Raw genomic sequence first — 24,009 nt, 5'->3', positions numbered from 1 at the left:
CAGCAGCAGCAGCAGCAGCAGCAGCTAGTGTTTCTCCACTGCTGATGTCATGAGTAAGGAGAGGGGTGGTCTCTGTCACCTGGTTAATAATCTCAAACACAGCACATACTGTATGGGACAAAATTCAGTGGCAAAAACACAATTTACAGGACTTGATTACAGTGCAGTGTAAATGTGTCAAACTCATTATCAGTTCGCAGACTCATGTGTGAATCTCCATTTGCTTTGCAGCTCCTCCACAAACTGAATGGATTTTCTTCTATTTATCCCACAGCCCGATGTCTGTATTTGGATACAGAATCTACCATCTCACAGCTATTCTTTGACGGGGGAGTGTGATGTCTGCTTGTGACCCCGAGACACAGCGACGGGTCCAGCCCAACACAGCGCAAGGTGCCATAGAAACCGGGCTTGTTATGAACACAACACAACGGCAGCCATGGCAACATCCGGAGGTGTGACAAGCAAACCAGGTAGCCTCGGGCCGTCCTCTAAACATGACACTTGTGCTTTAAAAGTTAAAAATATACACAGGTCAATGCAAGATATTGAACTTGAGCACAGAGGATGTTTGTTCACATTTTCTGTGGCTGGTTGGGCTGCTCACTTCAAATTATGTTTTGAAGGGCTGAAAAGAAGAAATTTAGCGTGAGACAAACTGACAAAATAACATGTATGGTTCAAAACTCCTCCAAATGAATGCATACATGTATTATTAGGATTGAGAATTATCTGTTCATTATTTATGAGTGAAGAAAAGTTCATACTGAACGTTACAACGGATTAAAGACTAAAAACCTACAGTTAGTTTACAGAAATGACAAACAAACAAACATTTCTGATTTTTCACTACATGCCAAAAACCTTCTTCAACAATATCAATCTCAATTTTTCATATCCAGGGTGGCATCAATGTCAAGTCAGTAAGGTTTTGGAAAGCCACGGGATAATTATTTTCCTGGGAGGTCGTCGCTGGCAGAATTGGGTTTGTGACCTCAGCTGCAGCCTCCACTTTTAAGTTTCCATTGACCTTACCTGGGCAAGACTTGAAGCCAACCCCTTTGTGAATGGAAGCAGATATCAGCACTCAGTCTGCACAGGCCTCGATCGAGAAAAATACAGTACCTTGCATACCTGCGGGACCAAAATCTTGCCTTGTGAGGAAGATGGCGTGGTCGTGGTACTCGGCGTGGTCGGGGTCGCGGCGCTGCTGCGTGTTGGCCCATCGGCACACCTGCTCCAGGCTGCGGGACGGGTTGCCACGCTCGATCAGGCTGATAGACTGCAAATACAATACAAGGACCAGGAAGAAAGTTTTACCACTCAAACGGTGCATAGAAATGGAATTACTCACCTTATCAATTCCCTCAAAAGGGCCACCGCTATTGCTAAGGTGAAAGAAAAAGACTCATTACACCTTCACTTCAGGTGTGCATGTACTTTCACTCTGAGAATCATGAAACGAGGTAACTTTTAGATTAATTTCTCTGGGAAAGTCTAGTCCTGCTCGGCTACTCGTGACTGTGATGAAAGATCAGACTGAGAATAAAAGAGTCCACAGACTGTAGGTGACATATTAGATATTAGTTTTACTGAAAGCTTAGAAATGTAGTTAATAAATATGAAATTTGTAACGTAGACTACAGAGTGTGAAAGCGTTTATATGTTTGGAACACAACTTCGGTCCCTTTATACGTTACGTATACATAGCTCAATTAAATCTTACAATTACTGTTTAAAAAAAATCAGAATCAGAATCAGAATCAGAAATACTTTATTGATCCCCGGGGAGAAAATGAAAGATGTCTATAATGGCCAGTAATTAACAGTCATTGTACTGTTTGTTAACAGCACATCTATTTTACTCTGTCATAAAATAATCAACGGTTTGTAATTCACACAATGTTTAAATTCCTCTTTCTTTGAAAGCTGAGGTGCCCGAGGGATGTTGTGATGCTGCTAATAGGCACTTCATGAAAATATGTATGTACATATATTGAATTATTTTTCCCCCTCTGCTCAATGTGTCTCCAACAGGAGCAGATTTGCTTTGTGAATATGCAGTGTCACAGTTGAACTATGATTTCCAAGTGGAATATTTGTTATGCTATTTCAAGCATAACAAATACTAAGTGGAAATGTGAAAGTGAAAAATCTTTTTGTCTTCCGTGTTATAAAAATCCATCCAATTCAACAACAAAACTTAGCTGAGGATGAAATCGTGCGGCGATTGACAACAGCGCTGCTGATAGTGTGCTCAGTGTGTGAGGCCAGGCAACTGACAAAACATTGTCTTTCTTCTCCGACTGTGTGCTAACAAATTCAACACGTTGAGCTCATCTAATTGGTGCTGTGTAAACAACATTTATCTGCTTTGGCAACCAGACAGGAGAGGCAAAATGCCCAGTCTCCAGGCCAATCAGTCAGTTATGCACATTAAAAGGCGCTCAAGGACAGATGTGACATGTGAGGAGAAGCAAATGACTCACTGGCGTTTGTCACCATGCATATAATGTGTAGTATACCTCATTACTACATATTATGTAGCCTGCTAACAACCAAATGTGTAAAAGGTGGAAGTGAATAGAAAATCAAATTCATCCACACATACAGTAAAAATGCAAATATTGTGTTTTGACACCAGCAGCATTTCCACATAACAACACTTCAACAACAGTCTGTGACAAAGCTCACCTGTCGATACCCGACCATTATCATGCGGACGAGGACAATGTTGATGTTGGTTCCCAAAGATTCATCGTGATAGATTTCATCAACCTGGAAGGAAATGAAAAGCATCTGTCACTAATCTGAAGGATGAAAGAAATGCAATGCACTTGATGAAGGTGATTGAGAACGTCTCACAATATTGAGCCTGCAGAACACAAACAGGCCAATAACACAATCAAGCACACGGCTGTCCATAAGGCAGCGCATTAACACAAACACATTGCAGTCAGAGTCTGTGGGAAGAAAAATACAGAGCTTCAGCTCAAGTCAAAAAGCTAAAGCTAAAGTGGGCAGGCTTTTCACCTGACGATTACAAAACAATAGCAGAGGTCCTTCGGTTCATCTCTAGTTGAAGGGATGCAGTTTATTTGTAAGTATCAGAATCAGAAATACTTTATTGATCCCCGGAGGGAAATTGTACAGTACCGGTGCTCCCATTCAAGATTAGAAAGTAGCATAAATTTAGAGCTAAAGTATGTACAAAATATAAAAATAAGAAATAGAAAATAAAAAATAAAAATAAAAATATACAAATTTACAGTATTTAAGTGAAAATAAAGTAAAAAATATATACAATAACAATGTATATGCATGTGTTTATATATATATATATATATGGAGTAAACTTTTTCCTTCAAAGTATTGATGTTTAAAGTTAGTTGCTGTTAAAAGCGCAATATGAGCATAATATTATTTTTAATATCACAAACAAACAAATTTGAGAGTCCTCTGAGACTCTGAGAATGATAAAAAGGTAAAAAGCATCAAACCCCAGTTTCCCTCAATGCGTTATTCGATCTTGTGTCCCATCCATCTGTACGCCTCTAATCTTAAGTTTTTACCATCCAAATTCTTTAAAACGTTTAGTCATTGCCAATAGGGCTTCCTGTCGGTGTTACTAATGAGACTGTCTCTTGGTTTGGTCTGTAACTGGCCTCTATCCAGCCTCTACTTTAGAAACCCACACTTTCCCTTGACTACCACTCTATCTCCAAATTACCCTTAGTTTCAAAAATTGTCAAAAAGGCAGTTGCTAAGCAAGGGAAGGGAAAAATATCTTTAACGAATTTCCATCTGGCTTTCGCCAACAATGCCATGCTGAAAATGCTCAACTGCCAGTCATTAATGATCCGTATGAGGGCAAACAGTGGTTGTCACACCAGTGTAATATCACAGGGTTTAAGTGCAGCCTTTGATGATGCCATTTTACTTGAGAGAGTTGGGCACTAGGTGGGCATAAATGGAAATACTTTAAATTTTTTCTCTTTCGTTTTATTCAAGAGCGGTTAAAATGGCCGCTGGTAATTCTGTTTCTTTGCTCATTTTGTGTAGGGGGGCGACAAGGCTAGATACTTTGTCCAATTCCATTCAGTATATGCCCCCCCTGTGTCATCACTTTTATGCTGATGATACCCAGCTCTATGTTTCATTTAAACCTAAATGTTTTAACAATAACCATGTACCACAGCATTTCTGCTATTAAAGACTGGATGGCTGTATGTTGAAGTTGAATACTGACAAAGGCTCTGGCAAATGGTCCAGTATTATCTCTTGTCTCAGGCAAACAAGTTGTTTTTGGTCTATGTGAATAAACGCCAATCAGCACATTCACGGAATAGTTTGACTTTATGGGAAATGCGCTTATTCGCTTTCTTGTCAAGGGTTAGATAAGAAGATCAATACCACTCTCGTGTCCATACAATATGAAGCTAGAGCCAGAAGATGGTTAGCTTAGCTTAGCACAAAGACTGGAAACCTGGCTCTGTCCAAAGCTAAAAGAAATCCTGCAACCAGTCCCTCTGAAGCTCACTAATTAACGTTGTATCTCATTTGTTTAAAGCACCCAAAAAAAACTAAATATAAAACAACAATTTGTGGTTTTACGTGCTGAAACTTCCTGACCAGGCCAGTGACTGCCCTGGACCCAGGCCAGCTGTTTCCCCTAACTTCTCCTAGTCTTCATGCTAACCCAAGCTAACCACCTACTGGCTGTAGCTTAATATTTAGCATACAGACATGCGAGTGGTATTGATCTTCTCATCTAACTCTCGACAAGCAAGCAAATAAGTGTATTTCACAATTCCTCTAAGAGTCTTGTCCCAATCCAGGTTTCTACAAATTCACCACCACCAGTTTCAGACTCTGGAGGATCTTGTTCTATCTCCTTTCTCCGTATGAGCCCACGATTAATGAAGATGCTTCATATTGATGGAGTCTAATTGCTGTTAACCTCATAAATATTGTTACGCACTTTCAATTGATCTGTCCTTATTGCCGGGCTTTCTGACCAACACTAAACACAGACTACATCTTTCCCTCTATAGTCCTGCCTGCTTTACGCTGCCTCCCAGTTAGAATACATTTGAGGTGCTTTTTATTACACCTCTTATCTTTTAACCACAAATTCTGCACCAACAATATTCAGATCTGGAGAGAAAACATATGAAAATGTAATTGCGTCAGGATCAAAACAAAGAAGCTACAACACTATGAACAACTTCCGTAAGTTGTATGTGTACTTTAAAAGGAATTGTGGAAATAAAGGCTATTTACTTCCTCACATTACAAGCTGCAAACAGCTACAAAAATGTATTTTCGATGCTTTTCAATGCTGGTGAAAAATCTAACTGATGATGGTTTTGTTAGGATCACTTTTCTGTTGACCACCTCTCAGCCTGTCAATAATATGCAGCATTGATCTACCAAAGGTCATCGAATAATTGGCGTCGCTGGACACCCTGTGTAATTCACAAGAGCCCTGAGGAGAAGTCTGATGTTTTCATTAACACTGCAGTGGAGATATTGCAACAGCTGTGATGTTATTTCTGTCCATAAGCTTTCATCTCTCCAGTTGATGATGAAAGCATATGCAAAGCATTACTTTGCATGAAAGTAACAATCCTGAGAAAGAGACAGCATTAGAGCATAAATGTGTGCAGAATTATAAGGACAACCAGTCACCCATATAACCAAGATGACGTATAAACAAACAAATAACTAGAACGCACTCACGCAGACCTCACAAAGGCCGTTGTCATTGTCAAAGCAGCAACTCATGTTTCTTTTTCTTTTTATTTTGGGGGATGTGAGAGCTAAAGTTCAAGCATCTAAATTCAGTTTTAGAATTGGGTTTTTTATAAAGTGATGTTGTCCAATACCAAAACCAGAGGCATCATGTGTCATTTTTCAGGCTCTTTCAGTATCTCTCCCTGTGCAAGCTCATAAAAGACAGAGAAAAGAAATGTGCTAAAACACCAACAAGTGTGTGTCATTTAACTTTCTATGGGTAAAAATTATGACTGTGCCGAACAAAAGCTCTGTCACTGAGGAAAGCCTATCTTGGCTTAAGTCCAAATTTGCTCTGGGACGCAGGGTTACACCCAAGGCATTTAAGCAAATATTCCATTCACAGAAGCCTATTCAGGTCAATAAATGCTGTAAAGAACGCTCAAGTGACCCCAAGTTCTCCCAGATTTGTTACAAGCTCAAATTCCTAGACTGGTCTATACTGACCTATATACGTGTGTTTATGTTGGACCCGAAGCGGAGGAGCTATAGAAAAATGAGGACAGCATCAAAAAATAGCATCATAAAAGTTCCATGACGACTTTTGTAAACACTGAAGTTGCATATTTTTCCTGACAGGACTCAGGTCTATGCATTCCACCTTTAAAAAGCTTTTGGTGAGTCCTGCTGAGGGATGGGCCAACCCCACGTATACTGGGATAATTACAAAGCCAGGAGGAGGGGCTGGAATCGGACTGTTGTGGCTGAAAATGAGAGAAGCAGCTGTGGGCTACAGGCGCTAGGTGTCCCTGGCTTGTGTACACCATCACATCGACGTGGACAAAACCTGGTCCGCGCTCAAACAACACAACCATTGTGCGGCAGGCACCTCAGCAGTCACCTTGGCTTCGCGCAGACAGGATGTTCAGTAATCAATCCCTCAGGGAGAGTTTCTCCAGGTGGTACTACACATTCTGCAGCCACAGAGCAGGGATTCAGAGGGATTTGAGTGGGCAGAGCTCTTTCAGACACAGCAAGCCTGTGGCTTACGAGTGGAACTAAAGACTTTAGACCCTCATTTGTTTAAACTGCGCCTTCTTTCTGCACGTTTCTCTCTTTTGTTTTTACATTTTTTAACGTGACGGGGAATACACTGATATTGCTTTGATGAACTTCACTTGATTTCACTTTATAGCACTGTCAATTTCATCCCTAAGGACTTCCTCAAATTCACTTCTCCTGCCAGTGATCTGAAATACTCGTAAGTGCTTATCAAAGAGCACCGACAACTACAGAGTGCGCTCTCGCAGCTACTTCACAGTACAATCAGCCATGGCCATTAAAAATAAGACATTTCTCCCCGCCGAAGACATTCAGGGACAGAATGTGAATATTATATCCTAATTAAATAAACACATCATTCCATGTAAGCAGAGCTTGGCAGTGCGAGCGGACTTCTGGCGCTGGTTTCCATGACGGCCCCGCACAGCTCCCACTCAACTTTCTAATTGGTCTAGTGCAGCTAATCAGACCACCATGCAGGGTCCAAATGGTAACTGTTACAGAGTGAAACCAGCACCCTGTGAAAATCTGACTTGGGGGATTTGGGCCCAGTAAGTAGATTATGGTGGTAGGAGCTGGTGGAACCCGTAATGAATGAGCTGAGAGCCCCCCCCCCCCCCCACCCCCTCATTGGTAATCCATAAACAGCTAGAGAAAGGGGGGAGTCTGTGGAGAAGTGTGGCGAGGTCTGATATCAGAAAAAGATCACCAAACTTAGCAGCATTTTCATGTCAACAAAGGATATTTCTAGAGCTGTGACGATTAGTCTATTCAACTATTTTAATAACACATTCATTTTCAAGCAAAAATGCCAGAAATTCACTACTTCAAGCTTCTCATTGTAAATGTTTGCTGCTTTTCTTTGTCTTATATAATAGTGTACTATATAATCTAAATATCTTTGGCTTTTGGACTGTTGGTCAGAAACAAGCTTAAATTTCAAGACCTCACTTTTGACTTTAGGAAACTGTGGTGGGTATTTTTCACTATTTATCATTTTTCATGATTCTATTGGCCAAATGATGAATCAATAAATTGGGAAAATAATCATCTCATTAATCAAAAATGAAAATAATGGTTAGTTTCAGAATTTAATGAGCATTTTATTCAAAAACCAGAGTAGACTTACTATGTTCATGAGCGTGAGAACATAGTTCTGCACATGCTCCTTGCCATGGAAGCGCACCACCGAGTCGTCCACAGCCAGCAGCACCTCGATGTTGTAGTCGTCTTTCTTCGCGTGCCTCCTCTTGCGCTCAGACTCGGACAGTTTATGTTCGACGAGGTCAAGAGCTGCTGGGAGGTTTGCGATGCCGAAGTCTGCCACTGCAAAAATATGACCAGCACATAAACAAGTCAATGTTTGTGTGTGGGAATCTGACGCATGTAAGCTATTTATTCTCTTATTTCAGATTCTGTGAAGTGATTTATGTCCGTGTCAAACCCGACATAAACATATCTCAAAGGAGAAATCCTTCTGGATTATTGACAGGCCGGTGGACTTTCTCTCGATTTCTAGTCAAAATACTCCCTTAGACTCAATTATAAGTTACCTCTCGAGTCAGAAATGCATTTCCTCTCTGCCCCACGTTCAGCCTAACTATACTATGTGCATTCAGAGCACGAATCCCAGCTAAATCATACCCATTCCAAACATTCATTTATGTCATAAAGCACTTCAGCTGTTTTTATGCCTCGGCCGGAGGCATTTTGTTTTTCTTGTGATATCTCAGGAACCCCTTGAGGGAATTTCCTCAAATTTGGCACAAACGTCCACTTGGACTCAAGGATGAAGTGATTCGAATTTGGTGGTAAATATTCACTGGAATCACATATATGTATCATCAGTCTGGTGATAACTTCCATTTAGCCAAAAAAATACACTTTATACCTTTTATTCACTACATGTATTATATGAGTCTGGACAGACATGGATGTAAGCTGCAACTTGATTGGTTGGCAGAGACACACATGTACAGTATGTCAGCTATCTATGGCCGTTTTTGTCAGACACTCATTGAGAGATACTGTATGAATTGTGTGAATTTTACAGATTCAGGCCACAGCACAAACAGAGCTCTCGAGATGGGATGTAATGTCAAATGAAAAAAAAAAAGTGACACGCTGTGATCCACACGTTTGGAACACGATTAACTTAAAATTGAATTGCTATCATGTGAGACAAACACCACAGCGGCAATAAATAGAAAACACACCCAAGATTGCCAAGATTGCACAATACTAGAAAACATTCATTTTTAATCTGGATGTGGATCTGCATGAGAACACACATAGAACAGACCATTAGGAGATACATGCACCAATTAATTTTAGCAGCAGTTCATTTAAAATAGCATGCCTCATCTTGTCACCAAAGTTTCTGATGTTCTGCTATCTAAACAAGCAGAAAAATAAACAAACTGATACATAATCTCCTTGATGGAAGTCATAACACTCAAATGCAATTACAGAAAGTGACACTAAGAACGCGTCTGGAAGAATGGCCTTGCTCAAACATTCAAAGGCTATGCTAAGCTGTGAATTATTGCAATCTTTTGTAAAAAGACTCATTTCAGATAGTATTGATTCAAGCCTGCCAGATAGAAATGGAGCCATGACATATTATCTTATGCATACAAAAAAATCCATTGGACAAGGTATTTTCAGAAGTACAATGCAGGAAAATAGAAATGAAGGATAAACACCGTGTTCAACTAGCTCCAGGCAAATCTCCAGAGAAGCAATTTATTCTAAACAAATATAAATAACAGATAAACAGATAAATGCACAACAGACGACAATTTATTCGGTAGTTGCGGTAGATTAAATTATGATAACCGTGTTGAACAATTGCAAACACTGGAATATATCTTTAATAAGCCGTAAACAAAATAACTGTTTGCAAAGCTCCTTGTAATTAATACTTCATATTTTTACACAACACAGATAAAAGCACAGATAGAGACATTAAATGAGAGCGACGGAGCGTAAAATATAATTTCAGTTCAAGTAAACTTTTGACTGCGCTGGTTAGATTATTCTAGGGTCTGTTTGCTGTTGTGGAAAAAGCAGCATCACCTGTTTAAAGCCTTAATTGGGACGTTGGCTCTCCCAGAGGGTCGTGACAGTGCTGTGAAGGACAAAAAATCTGGCAAAAAAACCAGTAACCCAAGTAACACAAGCTTTCACAACAGTCAAGTTTAGATTAGTTTGAACACGGCCACATATGCAGGTCACTAATGCTTTCAGAGGTGAATAACATCTTGCTAGAGCAAGTTGATGACTGGAAGGTTGTGTAGGTACAGAAACAGTAATGGAAAACTTAAAAAATGGCAATAATATTCAATGCAAAGGCTGGATGCAAATCCAACAACAGACAGCCAATAAAAATGAACGCAATGCATTTCACAAGGGCAGTAAAAGCAAAAAAAGAGGGTTGGAAAATGTGAATGAGTGACTTGATAAAATAAAAAGACCCATACATCAGTTTTACAGCTACAGACACTTGGAAATGGAGTGAATTAGTGATCACAGTGAGTCTTCCACCAGATGCTCAAGCTATTGTTGTAGCAAGGAAGGAATAGAAAAGGAATTCATGAAGGAGTTGGGTCATTTGACTGCGAAGGAAAGGTCACCCCCCCCTCTCTCTCCCCTCTCCTCCTCACCGGCTTCCACACCCTCCCCTGTCCCCAGTACAACCACTGGAGCCCAGCATTCCTGACTTTACCAGCTGATCTAGGGAGCACCGCCTCTGCTGGTAACCCTAATAAATATAGAGTAGTAGGAGTTTAAAAGCTGCAGAGTTTAAGGACCACGCCAAAAGCTGCAGGGTGAAATTACCATACTGATGTGTTTGCAAGTTTTAGCTCCTTAACTACAAATAATGTATACTAATGTTTTTGATTTAAGTACAGTTTTAGGATGTATTTTTCACAATGGTTTCCATTCATTTCAGTTCAGTGTGTAAATCAACCAGCAGGTTCCTCAAGCCATCTAAGTGAATATCAAGTATGCATTCATTCTTGTCAATGCTACATTATCTAGCATTACAGGATTAATTATATAGGGCTGTTACGTGTTAGCAAACACTTGTCTATTTACACAACTAACACACAGGAAGCAACATTATCATTTATTTCATATTCCACAAAGTTAAGTATGCAAAAATCAAGCATTAGAAAAACAAAAATGTAGTTGCACCTCATGCCTGTAATGTTTGATAAAGAATTATCAGAGACTTGATGTTCACTATGGTTGTTTTAGGAGTCTGCTAATAAATTTTCATATCATACGGAAATGAATGGAAACCAATGGAAACCAATGGCTGAAATAGCAGGAAAAATACAAATACAAATAAATGGGATAAAACATGCAAAACCACAATTATTCTCTGTTCTATTTGTTATTGGCTTTGTGTCTGTCATACAGTCCTTGCTTTATGTGCACACACACACATACTCACACACAGTCAAAACACACGGTGCTTTTTGTTTCCACTGACGTCACGCTTCTTCTCCTCGCCTACCTTCATTGTGGAGGTCCTCCCTCCGCTGGCCCGTCTCCCGTTTGATGGCTGACCTGCGGTAGACCACATGGACACGCCCCTTTACTTCCACGTCCTGTTGGCCCTTCTCGAGGGGCTCGATGAAAAACTCCCCATTATCAGTCCGGATCAGACCTGCCTGGAAAAAGACGGCTTCAAATTAGTGCATCTCTCCTCCTTCGAAGGACAGTAATTCCACTGGAGCCAGTAATTATAGTGTGTCTGATCAATTGGAAGGTTTGGAGAGGGGCTGGATATGGGGAATGACGCAGGTAGACACAACTTGGGGCCCTTCAAGCCCTTCACCAAGATTTATCGAGCGGCACCATGATTTTACACTGACCAAGACGATGAATAGCAATGTCTCAATTCAGTCGCATGTTTCCATCTGCGTTAGGCTTTTTACGAGGTTGTGCACAAGGGGATGTGCGTGTTGACCATTCTGCCCCCTGACTGATGCCGGCGAAAGAAGACCTTGGTCTTTCATTTAGAGGGACAGGGATCATAAGCTGACATTTACTGTTGATTTGCATAACTACAATAATTCTGCTGTAGCTACACTGGAAATTACTGTGAAATTGTGTTTCACCATCAATATGAAAGTACACCACAATTCACGAAAACGTAAACACTGCAATTAAAATGTTTTTTCCCCATTTTGATGGCATAATAGCGGTTGGTTGGACACTTCAAATAACATGCGACTGTGACAGAGGAATAAAGGAGCTTAATTTCCAACAGACAACAGATAACCGAAGAGATGTCGTTGCATTGCTCCTGCTCAGCACCAGCAGCAAACAGACCCAGAAAAGGTAAGAGCCAGATATTGGTAGCTGTTTTTGGTCGGCATTGATGATGACCAAAAACAGCTTAAAGACAGTGAATATTGGCCAGAAATACGACTCCAAATGGAAGATAATGTTGCTCCGTAACTACTGGATGTGTTCACAACTTGTTTCTGCTGCCCCCAAGTGGCCAAAAAAAGTTGTAAGTATACATTCTTGTGCGTAAAACCTTTCCCTCCATCTTACATAACTGCTTATGTAAGTGAGAGTGCTGGATGGTAATGTCCAACACAATCTATTGTTCACTGGATATATATCTCTCTGCTTTGGCTGCTGTGTCGATGAAAAATCACACATGCCACCAAGCTGTGAGTAAACAAAGGGATCCTCTCTTTTGTATCACCATTTATCCTTTGTTGCAAGGATAGAGACTATCTCAGCTCAGTGCTGACACTTAGACATTTCACAATCACACCTACGAGTAATTTAGAGTCACTACTTAACCTAACCTGCATGTCTTTGGACTGTCCAAAGACATGCAAGGAAGGAAACCAACACAGACACAAAGAAAGGCCCTTTGTTTTTAACATGCTTCTCCTGTTTAGGGTATTTTTGTTGCAGTTATGGGGCAAGTGGTGGACAAGTGGTGTGACACTGCAACAAAATTTGTTCAAATCCATCCAGGGAACATTGTCTCCTCACGTTTCCTGTCACAATCTACCATGAGCTGTGTCCAATAAAGGCAACAAAAAAAAAGAAGAAGAAATTACAAATTTCCAGTCATCAAGGGTGGATCCAGAGGTTGTAATTAATTAGCTTGTAATTAGTAACTAAGTGTTAATTAGGTAGGAACACATGACCCAGTGTGACCTGAATGAAGTAAAAGCAATGTTGCATCCTCTACTAATGAAACATCTTATTTTTATTAATCTTAATAAGAACAAACTCTGATTCAGAAAGCACTGAACACACAACACAGTGCAAATGACATTTCTCATATTCCTCCTCCTCACGAAGAAAAAAGAAATCTATCCAGCCTATCATTATACTCATGAAGAAGGCACACCAACAAGATTTTGGCAAGAATGTGTGTATTTACAGCTGCAAAAAGAAATCTAAATACAGTGCAGCAAAGGGAACATTGCGCCTAAAAAAAACCTCATCTCAAAATCCTCGGTATGCTGGTGCTCGGGACCGTCAACACAAACGCCATGAACTGAACGGTGGACATGTGACAGTAAGGGCAAAGAGGAGTGAAAGAATCTGTCCAGCCCCTGACCAGGAAATGCCAAGTAAGACATGCTCGAATACTTCCTCTGTGGTCTCTTATTTCAGCAGTGGGTGGAAAGTGAAGCCAGGTCTGTGAGGGGAGAGAGCAGCAGCATCTGGAAGGGCCTACAGAGGAACCAAATGTAAACATATGTACACTGCAAGGTTTGCTGTCAGAAATGAGGAGGGAGCGCACAGCTAGTGGATTTTCAAAAGTTCTGCGTTCATTTCTGTATTATTAATGGCACCACACCACTGACATTTACATTTCCATTAATTAATAAAGACCTGAAAATTAATTTGTATCTATAACCTAAAGTTTAGCTTATCTTGGAACATTTACAAATATTTTCTAGCTCCAGCCTCTCAAATTTGACGATATGCTGCTTTTCTCGGTTTATTTCACTGTAAATTGAATATTTTTGGGTTTTGGACTGTTGGTCTGACAGAATAAGCATTTTATCATCGTTACCTTGAGCTCCAGGAACACCAGAAACTGGCTGTTTTAACTGATTTAACACTTAATTGATTAATCAAAAAATCATCTTTTTAGGAGAAAATTATATCAACAGCTATTTTCAGCCTAGAGTAGTGTCTGCAAAGCTCCACCAATCAAATAACAAGGTCCAAACAAATGTTTGTAGCCTGAGAGGCATTACCTAGGGCAGCAAAAGCCCCCCGAACAATTGAAAGCAATACACATGAGCATGTCTGTATTTCTGGCCATGCTAGCGAAGTGGCTCTATGAATGGTAATGTCGGCCGACACCACTTAAGTCCAGACTGAAATATCAACTACTGGATGGATTGTCATGCTTCAGACATTCATGTCCCCCTGAATTGTATTAATTTTTTACAGCGCCATCATCAGGTGAAAATTTGAATTTGTCTGTTCAGTTAATGCCCAAATTCCTGGCATTCCCATCAGCCTCAGCTGTACTTTGTGTTTAGTTCTAATAAGCAAATGTTGGCATGCTAACGCGCTAAAATAAAATGGTGAACATGGTAAACATTATACCTGCTTCACATCATGTTACAATTGTCACTGTGAGCATGTTAGCATGCTGATGTTAGCATTTAGCTCAAAGTACCTTGCAGAGCCGCTAGCATGGCTGTAGACTGATGTTATTGACGGAGAGCTCCTTCATTTGGATATTGACAGCTGGTCAGTAGGAGGACTCTGTTTACAGATATTTTGGCAGGTCACTTCAATGTCAACTGTAGCGAGGAAATTACACCCTTGAGTCTGGCAAACACAATCTCACTTTAGTTTGGGGATTTTCTCATCACACTGAACTGAAAGTTGCGGATTGCAAACAACACATTTTCATCACCAGTTAATTCAAAGTGATGTGTTGCTCCCTGTGTTGTGAGTGTTCATAGAGCTGGGATCATTATGGGAACTGCAGTGCTCAGTGGAGGGAACAACTTATATCACCGTGAGGCTCTGCCAGCTTCTCCTGCCTCTGCAGTGAAAAACGCTCTGAAGCAGAGGCATCCGGCAGTGTCACTGACACCGCACAAAAAAAAGGCAAATATAACTTACCCTTAAGCTCACCAGTGCACTAAATTCCACACTTCAGTAACAACAACTTTGAAGGTGGATATTTACTGTATGTAATTTCAGAGAGACTTCTTTCTGTTCTGCAAACTAGCAGTTGGAGTCTGTCACCTGCTCAGTGCAGCGCACACACCGAGGCAAGGAACATATGAGGTGACAGCTGCTGAAATCACTTCACGGCTGGAAATACGGCTATTTTAAAGTGTTGTGTGTTAATATGTTTACAGGGTTTGGTTTCAGAAGAGGGGAGGACGCAATGTAAAGTAGTAAAAACAACAAAAACGAAAAAAAAAAAACATTTATAACATAAACAACTTAAATTAATTGAGCCCAGACACACTCATACCGTAAGTGTAGTGTGTAAGTGTAGCTTTGGTTTCAGAAGAGGGCTCAGTGAAGTCAAAAAACAAAAAAACACTTAATTAAGCAAATAACAAATTACACTATAATTGGTTATTGAGTTTTCCATAATAACAGTAGTATGAATAAAACTAGAAATGCTTATTATAACCATACTTAATCATTGTTAGTTTCTTTTATAGATATCTGATACTTTCTGATCTTTACTACAAAGAGAACTTTGCTTTACTGTCTCATTTTTGACTGGTGTTCAGTTGTAGTGTTTTTTTTAGAACAATATGAACTGTAAATGTATTATGCAAAACCTTTATTCAGCCCTGAGTAGTGTCTGCAGGTATTCATTTAAGGCTCCAGCAATAAGTATAACAATAAGTATATACCACTGGTATTAAACTGATGTGACATCAAATATGGTGGTCTTTTTACATCATCTACTGAGATAATATGATGACAAACACAATCGAACAAAAGGATGCTTGAGCTGTGACGTGCAAGAAAATCAAGCCATCACTTCAGGGGCTTAACCTGTAATTTATGGCAGATTGATTAGAAACACGTAATTTTGGTTCCAGGCACGCTCTTTGTTGATCCACCAGCAAGAGACAGAGAGGAAGAGAGTAGTAAGGTAATCGGTGTCAACGACTGAGATCAAGCTATGCACCCTAATATTCACACGTTTTACTGGATAATTTTTAGTCACAAAATCCATAACAAATCTGACCTATAGCAGAGAGGGAGTAATTACACCTCTAAGATACTGGCAGCATCGGACATGTTGGTGATGTTGGATAAAAGCTTTTGTGGTACAACCGGGAAGATCAATAAGCCGGGGAGGAGATTGTGGTGCTGGACTCAGCAGAGTCGCGGGTTTGAAATAATCGTATGAGACAGCTTGTGGGAGCAGGGGATTACTACTTGATTCCTTTTTATCAGCTTTCATATCTCACTGTGCGGGCCATAAAGGGCAAGCATAGCTGGTGATCAAGACGAGGATTATAAAGAGAAAATTGGTCTTATAATCACCGGCATTCATCTGCGTGGGACTGATTCAAAGAGGAGAAAAATTACAATAATTCAGCCATTAAGTAGAGCACTTAATTGGAGTAGAAGATTATGAGGCTGCTATTAGCGGCTAATAGGTTTTCATACAAAAGCTAGTCTGTTTAAAAAGATAAATACTCCTATTAATATTGTAGTAGTAGTCAAAGTATATGTAGTTGTGACAGTGTTGAAGAAGAAGTAGGAGCAGTAAGATTACTAGCAGTAGTTGTAGTAGCAATAGTAGTAGTAGTAGCCGTAGTATGGTTGTAGAATAAGTGGTAGTCATAGTAGAAGTAGCAGTAACAGTAGTAACCATATTAGTAGAAAAATAAGAAAAAGTAGTAGTATTAGTAGTAGTAGAAGTAATGTTTAGAAATAGAAGTCATAGGAGAAGTAGTGATAGTAGTAGTAGTATTAGTAGCAGAAAAAAGTAGTAGTAGTAGTAGTTGTAGTAGCTTAGTAGTAGTGATTCTCGTTATCATGACATTCAGGTATGCGTGTTCTGCATCACAGTGTGTGTTTGAATGAGCACATGTTTAGACAGACAGGCTGTAGCTGCTGCAAATACAGACTGAGAGGAAATAAATCACATTTTTGGCTGAGATGTCGGGCTTCCACTGATGGAGCTCTTAATTCAGTGACCTTACGTCCGCGCCAGCAGAGTACTGGAACACTGGACGATACTGGAATACTGGACTGGGACCAGCCCTGTACAGAATTCCTGCAAACATTCATGAATAGAACAATTTATGCAAGCATTTTCCATCTCCAATGGATGAAAACTGCCGCCCCTCCCACCCCAAAAAAAGGAGACCGCCTGCTGCCTGTTGCTAGGTGGCTCTCTCTCTTTTTAACTGATGGACACAGGAATAGCGCTCTTCCGACTGCGGTTATCTGGCACTCGTCTTTCCATCACACATGTAACTCAATCAGCCCGTCATCTGCGCTAATTCCCAACACATGAGCAGCACCGGTGTAATCATAGCCATCACTCATCGCTCCACAACAATAGTTCATGCTCAACTGGATCGCACAGCTGTTGCCATCTAGCAGGAGTTACAGTCGGAGAGGAAGATATCGCTGACATGTTGGTCAATCAAACATAAATTATTTTAAAATGAAACTGAAAGTGCGGGTCTGGTTTTAGAACATCAAGTCATTTAGCATTCACTTTCTTTGCAACCTCAGCCGACAGTCTTGGTAGTGCTGTGAGGCCAAATATAACCAAAAGATATCAGATTGATTTGCAGCTTTACTGTATGCATGTCTTATCTGTCATGAGCTTGGAATGCCATAAATCAACGTGATGTCATGCCTCGCGAGAGTCATCTCTGTGGGAGCAGCCTCACTGCGGAGGACACACTGATAGCAAAGCTTATCGTGAAAAATTCAGCCATGAAGTGCATGAAATTATTCAGTTATGATGACGGCTGGTGTGTTCTTCAAGAAATGCACATGCAACTAAGATATATATCCGCTCTACTGTTCTCCATAAGGGAACCCATCAAACAGACTTCTGAAGATGGAGTGAAGTAAAGACATACAGCACAGTGTTTCTCAGAGATTTGGCCCACATGCGGTGACCTCAGCGCGTGATTCAGGTTCTTAATCTTTTCAAACTCTGCCCTTTCATCAGACATGAGCTCTTCCATGTCACAGACACATCAAGCAGACACTTCAGACTAAATAATTTGCCTGCAAGCTGTCTGTGCGCCTCCATATGCTCCCCGAACACCCCTGCATGCACAGACAGGTCTATGTTTACGTTGGCTTTGATGCAAGGAAACGCATGGACAATATTGAGTGTCTGACTGTTGACTTTGCCCAAATCACAAAAAAAAACATGCGTTGAGTGATATCTATTCATGCAGTTCTGGTTTTGCTAGCCTTGTCCGAGACGTCTGCCTCCACCACAGTAAAATAGAGGTGATGCAATGTTGTTTACGATGCTCAAAGCTTTGAATTTTGACATTTGAAGTTCTGGTTGAACAGACCTTTGTAAAGAAATAAATGTCACAACATCCTGTCAAACTTAAAGTTTCTACCATACTAAGCGCCATAAGACCAAGCAAATCCTCAGAAATGTCAGATTACACATCCTTCAGAGGACAGGGCAAATTTATCGAGATCCTTATCTACATCACAGTGCTTTTGCCACATTGGTTCTAGGCCTCCAATAAGCCATATAAACAGTGAAGAAAAAGGCTTCTGGCTTTTTCTGGGATTTACATTCTTTCAGACGTTGTGACTGGTCATTGATTTACTGTCTCATTCTATCAATATTGTCTTTGCAGCCTTTCTTTCACTACAAATTGGATCACTGTCCTGAATAGTTTTACTATGCTAGAGGCTCGTGTTCTTTTATATATCAGCTTTGTTTTTTGAGAAAACTGTTTTTCCACTGTGGCTGGTTGTAAATACTACAGTATCCATGAGCGGCCATGCGAAGTATGAATAATGCTGCGCTCATGTCACATCAGGTTTACCATGATTACCAGTTTCTGACTTGTAAACAGCATTCACGTCAACAACAAGTCGTATGTACAACTAGGAAACTCAGAAAACTCCAATGCTGTATATCCAACATGACACATGTCATATACGTATATTATATAATACATAAACCAATCACAGATGCTTCACGTCAGCCAAAGTCCATTAGAACAGAACAGAACAGAAGCTAGCACAAAACCTAGCAGAACAAAAGCTAACACAAGGCCAGTGCTGACCTTCTGCTTTCTGTAGGACTTTGATAATAACTCCTTGGCTTTGCTACTCTACAGCTCATAACTTCTAAACCATTGCTGCTTTCTGTATTAGGCTTTGTTTAAAATCAAATAACACCGTGATAAAGACTGTCATCTTTGGTGTGCTTAGGTCTGTAACAGACAATGTACGAAAACCTTTCATATCGTATTCATAGGTGAATACGGCATTGTGCTACATGGGGCCACTGCGCCACTTTTATTCTTGAGTCACTGAGGAGCACACACTGTCGCCTTTCAGGAAATTACAACATGGCATTGTCCACACAGCACTCGCTGTTATTACATTAAGAAAGAAGGGTTAGGGTTTGGTTTGTTGCATTAGAAAGACTATGAGAATGAGAAAATGCAGTGCTAATGACAAACAATGCAAGTGTTAAGACGTTAAGACGTCCATTGTTTCTTCGCGTTGTGCTGAAGCTCAACTGTCCAAACACTTAAAGCAGAGAGATGAAATTATGGGCTTATCACAAAAAGTATTACTGTTGAATCAAACTAAGGTTTTCTCGCATGACGCGTTAATTTAGAAAAGGACTCACAGATGTGAGTGTGTTTGTGTCTCATTGGGAGGGTTTCAAAACCTCCTGGGTCAGAAGGTTATCTTCACTTCCATCCGTTATTTCTGTCAGAACAATTCAGAGAGCTGTTCAGAAGAGCTAACGAGTGGCCTCGCTTTGGTCAACCTGCCAATTCAAATTTGAAAATTCACTCTAATTTTCTCAACTGCAAACATCCATTAGTGGCTCAAGCTCACCTCCCATCGCTCTGACACTGAATGACTGCATTAGAGCAGAATGATTAATCGACTGGTGGTAATGGAAGAGACACCCAATGCTCTGGAAGAAGAATGGGTCTGCTGTGATAGTGGCCTTTCATTTTGAATTGATTTTACCTTGATATACCTCAAATACCATAGTGAAACTATGCCGGAACTAAGGATGCTTAAAACAGCTGTTCAAAGTGATATTCCACCCAAATTTTGTCTCTTTAGAATCACACACTCAACTCCTGTAGGCTGGAAAGATGGCTGTAGTTGCTTTTTCACTTTAGGTTAAGCTTTGATTAAAGTCAGGTTTCCAATGGTGTCCAGCGTATCAAAATGTTTTTTAAAGTTTCTTAAACCACTCCTGCAGCATTATCCACATCTCTAATGTCCATCCATATGCTCATATGTTCCAAACACTAGCACGTTGAATAAAGGGTTTCCATTTTGGAAAAATACTTGGATTGCTGAACTCCAATCAAATTTGAAATGACCATAGCTTTACATAGCACGTCACTTTTACGCTTTAGCTCCCTTTCATTACTCTCATCAGCGCCATTTTTAGATGTAGCTGCAGCTGTTTTCATTGAAAATGCTCTGATAAACTATACACTCCCTGTCCGGCACCAAACTGTGCTAATTTTAGCGACGAGCTGTTGAGCATAGTGGAGCATTTAGCACCTAAAGAGCCAAATATTCTTCTCTGGGTTTGGTATAATATTGCTAAGCACTTTCACCGTATAAAGTGATGTCAATGTTGTGTGGACAGCTTGTTGCGCTACCCCCAAGTGGGAAAAAAAAAATCCATTCATGCAGGTTTAAGTAACAAAATGAAACTTGGCTCTTGTCTAGCTACATGTTATGCATAAGCTGATGTCTGAACACAGCCTCAGATCATTTGTAAGAGAAAGAAATATTAAAGCATTCATATTTAATATCCCTACTGCTTCTGTCTATATTCTCATGCACAACCTTTCAGGCGTGCAAGTTGTTTGAGGCTTGTCTCCTGCTCTGACCCACTCGATTCTAGTCCAATCATTAGCTGCCTGACAAACTCACTGACCCAATGGAAGAGCAGTATTCGGACAAACTTATATATAATATTTTCAAAGGTCTCTATGTAAGCTTTGATACTCATAATAATGCAGTGAAAGCTGTATAATTGCATCCTCTCAAGCCTACCCAGGCCTGAGTGTCTGATACTTAAAAGATACAGATTTCAGATGGAATCTTGCTTTAATGTATGTCTTATGTAAGGACGTGCAAGCTTAGGTCAAAAAATGTCTGAAGTGGCCATTGTGGAGGACTTAAAAGAAGAGTAATAAACGTATGCCAACCCATAACACTTCACATTCTGTCACAGTGCCAAAGAGGAGAAAGCATCTTTTCTTTCAGCTCCATGTCTCTCTTCCTGACTAATATTTAATAAGTGTGCATTAGTGACTTACCAGTCCATCACAATTGCTGATAGCCACAGAGGCCTCCGGCATGTCGCTCACATCTCCAGTGAAAACACAGTCACCGTGGATACGTTCCTTGGCCTTTTCCACAAAGTCCTCCTGCCATTCCACAAAAGCCCCCGGGGCCACCAGCCTCCTGTTGGCCCTCAGACGGAGGTGCAGTTCTTTCCCAAACACAGTGACATTGAAAAACAAGTGCTGAGCTGAGGCGGAGGTGACCGAGGGCATCTCGGGGGCACTGCGGGCCACCCTTCTTTTGCTGCCAAAGGCTGAGGAGGCATCATCAGCAGCAGCAGCAGCACCACCACCACCACCTTTACTTCCACTTCCAGCAGAGACCACGTGAGAAATGTACCGGCCATGGGAGTCTGTGCTGAATGGCACGATAAGACCATATTCACTTAACTTTCCAGAGACTTTTTCTGATGGGACAGATAGTGTCAAGTGAGAATCACATTCACAGACCTATGGCAAGCTCCTATGGAAAAAGACTATAAAGCAAAGTGAGCTGAATGATTAAAAAGACATTGACAGAGCTAAGCTTTATTTCCTACATATTATTACATATAAAGGTAGCTCAGGATGATGTGTTGGTATCTTAATGAAACAGCAGGTAATATAAGTAAAAATCATGTGGACATAAAGAGAAATCCACTAGATCAACACACTGTTGTCTTCATCCAGAACAGTAAGGCTGTCAGACTTTTTATGTTGACCTATCAATAAAGATATGCCATCCTTTTTATCATTAGTCTCCCACATTTAGATTTTAGAGTGCATTTCTCTAAACAGTACAAAGGCACAGCCGCAAAAAAAAGACACAATATATGAACAACTCACCTTGTGTTTCTGCAGCGAAAATATGATCCAAAAAGACTTGACTGAGTGAAAAGCACATGAATAAATACATACAATCCATAGCGAGGGCTGGAGTGTGAGAGCTGCCACTTCAGCGCTGAGTTTTCCTTTCTGTTGTAAACTTTGAACAGAGTCCTTCCTCCTGAAAAGAACAGCACAAATGCAGGAGTAAACGTCCTCAGAGTTGAGCTCCAGCGAAGCAGCCGGGCATTTCTGAGCGTTTCCCTCTAGACGCCAAACTGACGGATATTCACAAGTTGTTTCCAATCTTTTGGCCTGTGCTGAACTGCATACACCAAGACTGACCCATCCATTTAGGGAGCTAAGGGGGGGATATCTGGGGTGCTGATGACGACAACTCCCCGGTAGAAACCGGGACGGTTTGAAGAGGTAGCCCAATTTTTTTTCTTCTTCTTCTCCTTCGTCCTTTCCTTCCCCAGATAACTTTTTTTTTTTTTAAAGACAGGAGAGCAAGTTAACGCACGCCTCCGCTGAGAAAAAAAAGTCGGAAGAGTTCAGATAAAGTGTGCGGAGACAGAGTGTCCCGGTGGTGAAACATCTGCCGACCAGTCGTGCACCATTACGCACCAATGGTTCGGCTGTGGGACTCTCAACTGCTCAACTTGAAGCCACTACAAGCCAACAGTGGGAGCGCCTTCTCTCCACTAGACTACCACATATTTAGCCAAGCGATGTTTTTTTTTGTTTTTTTCACCTAAAAAAAGAAAAGAAAGTGGAGACGTTATATCATCATATACTGCAAAAAATGTCCACCTCCACAGCTAATATTCAGCCTTAAAATCTTTTTTTTTTTACTTAAAGAGGGTGAAAAACTCTTCCAGATGCTTGGTAATAAGTCATATATGTTTACATTAGTCCACAAACACATGCCAGTGATAACATGGCAATAAATCAGGGATGGCAGAGGTCAAAGATTGCCAATGCAGATGCCTGAAAGAAAAGTGGGACTCAACTAATTATTATTAAGAATTTTGAATTTTGGTTGACAGGCAGGCGTTAGACACATTGTAGATCACAGAAATGCCCCCATGACAACAAATAACAACAATCTGTGATCAAAAACATAAAATAAATATAAAATACAAAAATAAATGAATATTAAGAATATATAAAAATAGGTTTCAAATGTAGAAAAAGAAACAAAAGATCAAACCAAAGCCACAGACATGTCTACCATGCTGGATGAAAGTAAAAGATTGAGGGAGAAGTTCATGGATATCTTAAGAAACTCATTCCACACTAAAAACACTGATCTCTTACATTGAAATTGTACTTTCTGTCTCTTCAGGTCCGGTATGCACAGGAGGAACACTTGCAGCCACCATAAACTGTGTCAACGTACATATTGTTGTAAGATAGACCTGAAAAAATGTGAACCCATCTATATAGAGCCAAATAAAGTGCATTTCAAGGTAAGGTAAAAAAGTGTTGTGTGCCATCAAAAAGCACACCTATCATCATAAAATAAGATTTAATGCAACTACCCATTTTCCCTGTCAATAAAGCCCACCTTGCATTATCTGATTTAATGACCTCATGCGGTTTGTATCTCAAATTTTCATAATCTGGGCTAATCCTGCAGATGTCACTGTGAGCATATGTTCCATTTGCAGAAAGGGAACAAATCCAGCACCGTCAATGGCGGCTCAGAAGGTGTGAAAGCTGTACAGTAGATTTCATCAGTGGAATGACAGCCTGTTAAAAACGTTGGATGACTGCTCTAGCAACCAGGATTTCTTTGGCCCCGGCTCACCCTGCTGGAGTCCAGACTTATTCAGCCACGACC

General features: G+C 40.5%; 1 protein-coding gene across 1 annotated transcript in view; it reads right to left on the bottom strand.

The window, feature by feature from the left end:
* Positions 1-22,266, bottom strand: part of LOC139303038 (A disintegrin and metalloproteinase with thrombospondin motifs 3) — a 37,399-nt gene extending 15,133 nt beyond the window's left edge. The window contains exons 1-6 of the mRNA XM_070926731.1: positions 22,185-22,266; positions 21,333-21,766; positions 11,324-11,480; positions 7,928-8,124; positions 2,695-2,778; positions 1,126-1,282 (exon numbers count right to left, since the gene is read on the bottom strand). Coding sequence (XP_070782832.1) covers positions 1,126-1,282; positions 2,695-2,778; positions 7,928-8,124; positions 11,324-11,480; positions 21,333-21,766; positions 22,185-22,263 — 1,108 coding nt within the window. The 5' untranslated portion in view covers positions 22,264-22,266. The remainder of the gene's footprint in view (positions 1-1,125; positions 1,283-2,694; positions 2,779-7,927; positions 8,125-11,323; positions 11,481-21,332; positions 21,767-22,184) is intronic.
* Positions 22,267-24,009: the final 1,743 nt, after the last annotated feature.

This window comes from Enoplosus armatus, chromosome 20, assembly GCF_043641665.1.
Source record: "Enoplosus armatus isolate fEnoArm2 chromosome 20, fEnoArm2.hap1, whole genome shotgun sequence".
NCBI classification, from domain to species: Eukaryota; Metazoa; Chordata; class Actinopteri; order Centrarchiformes; family Enoplosidae; genus Enoplosus; species Enoplosus armatus.
Note: the sequence above shows the minus strand (reverse complement) of the source record. Positions and strands in the feature narration are given on the sequence as shown.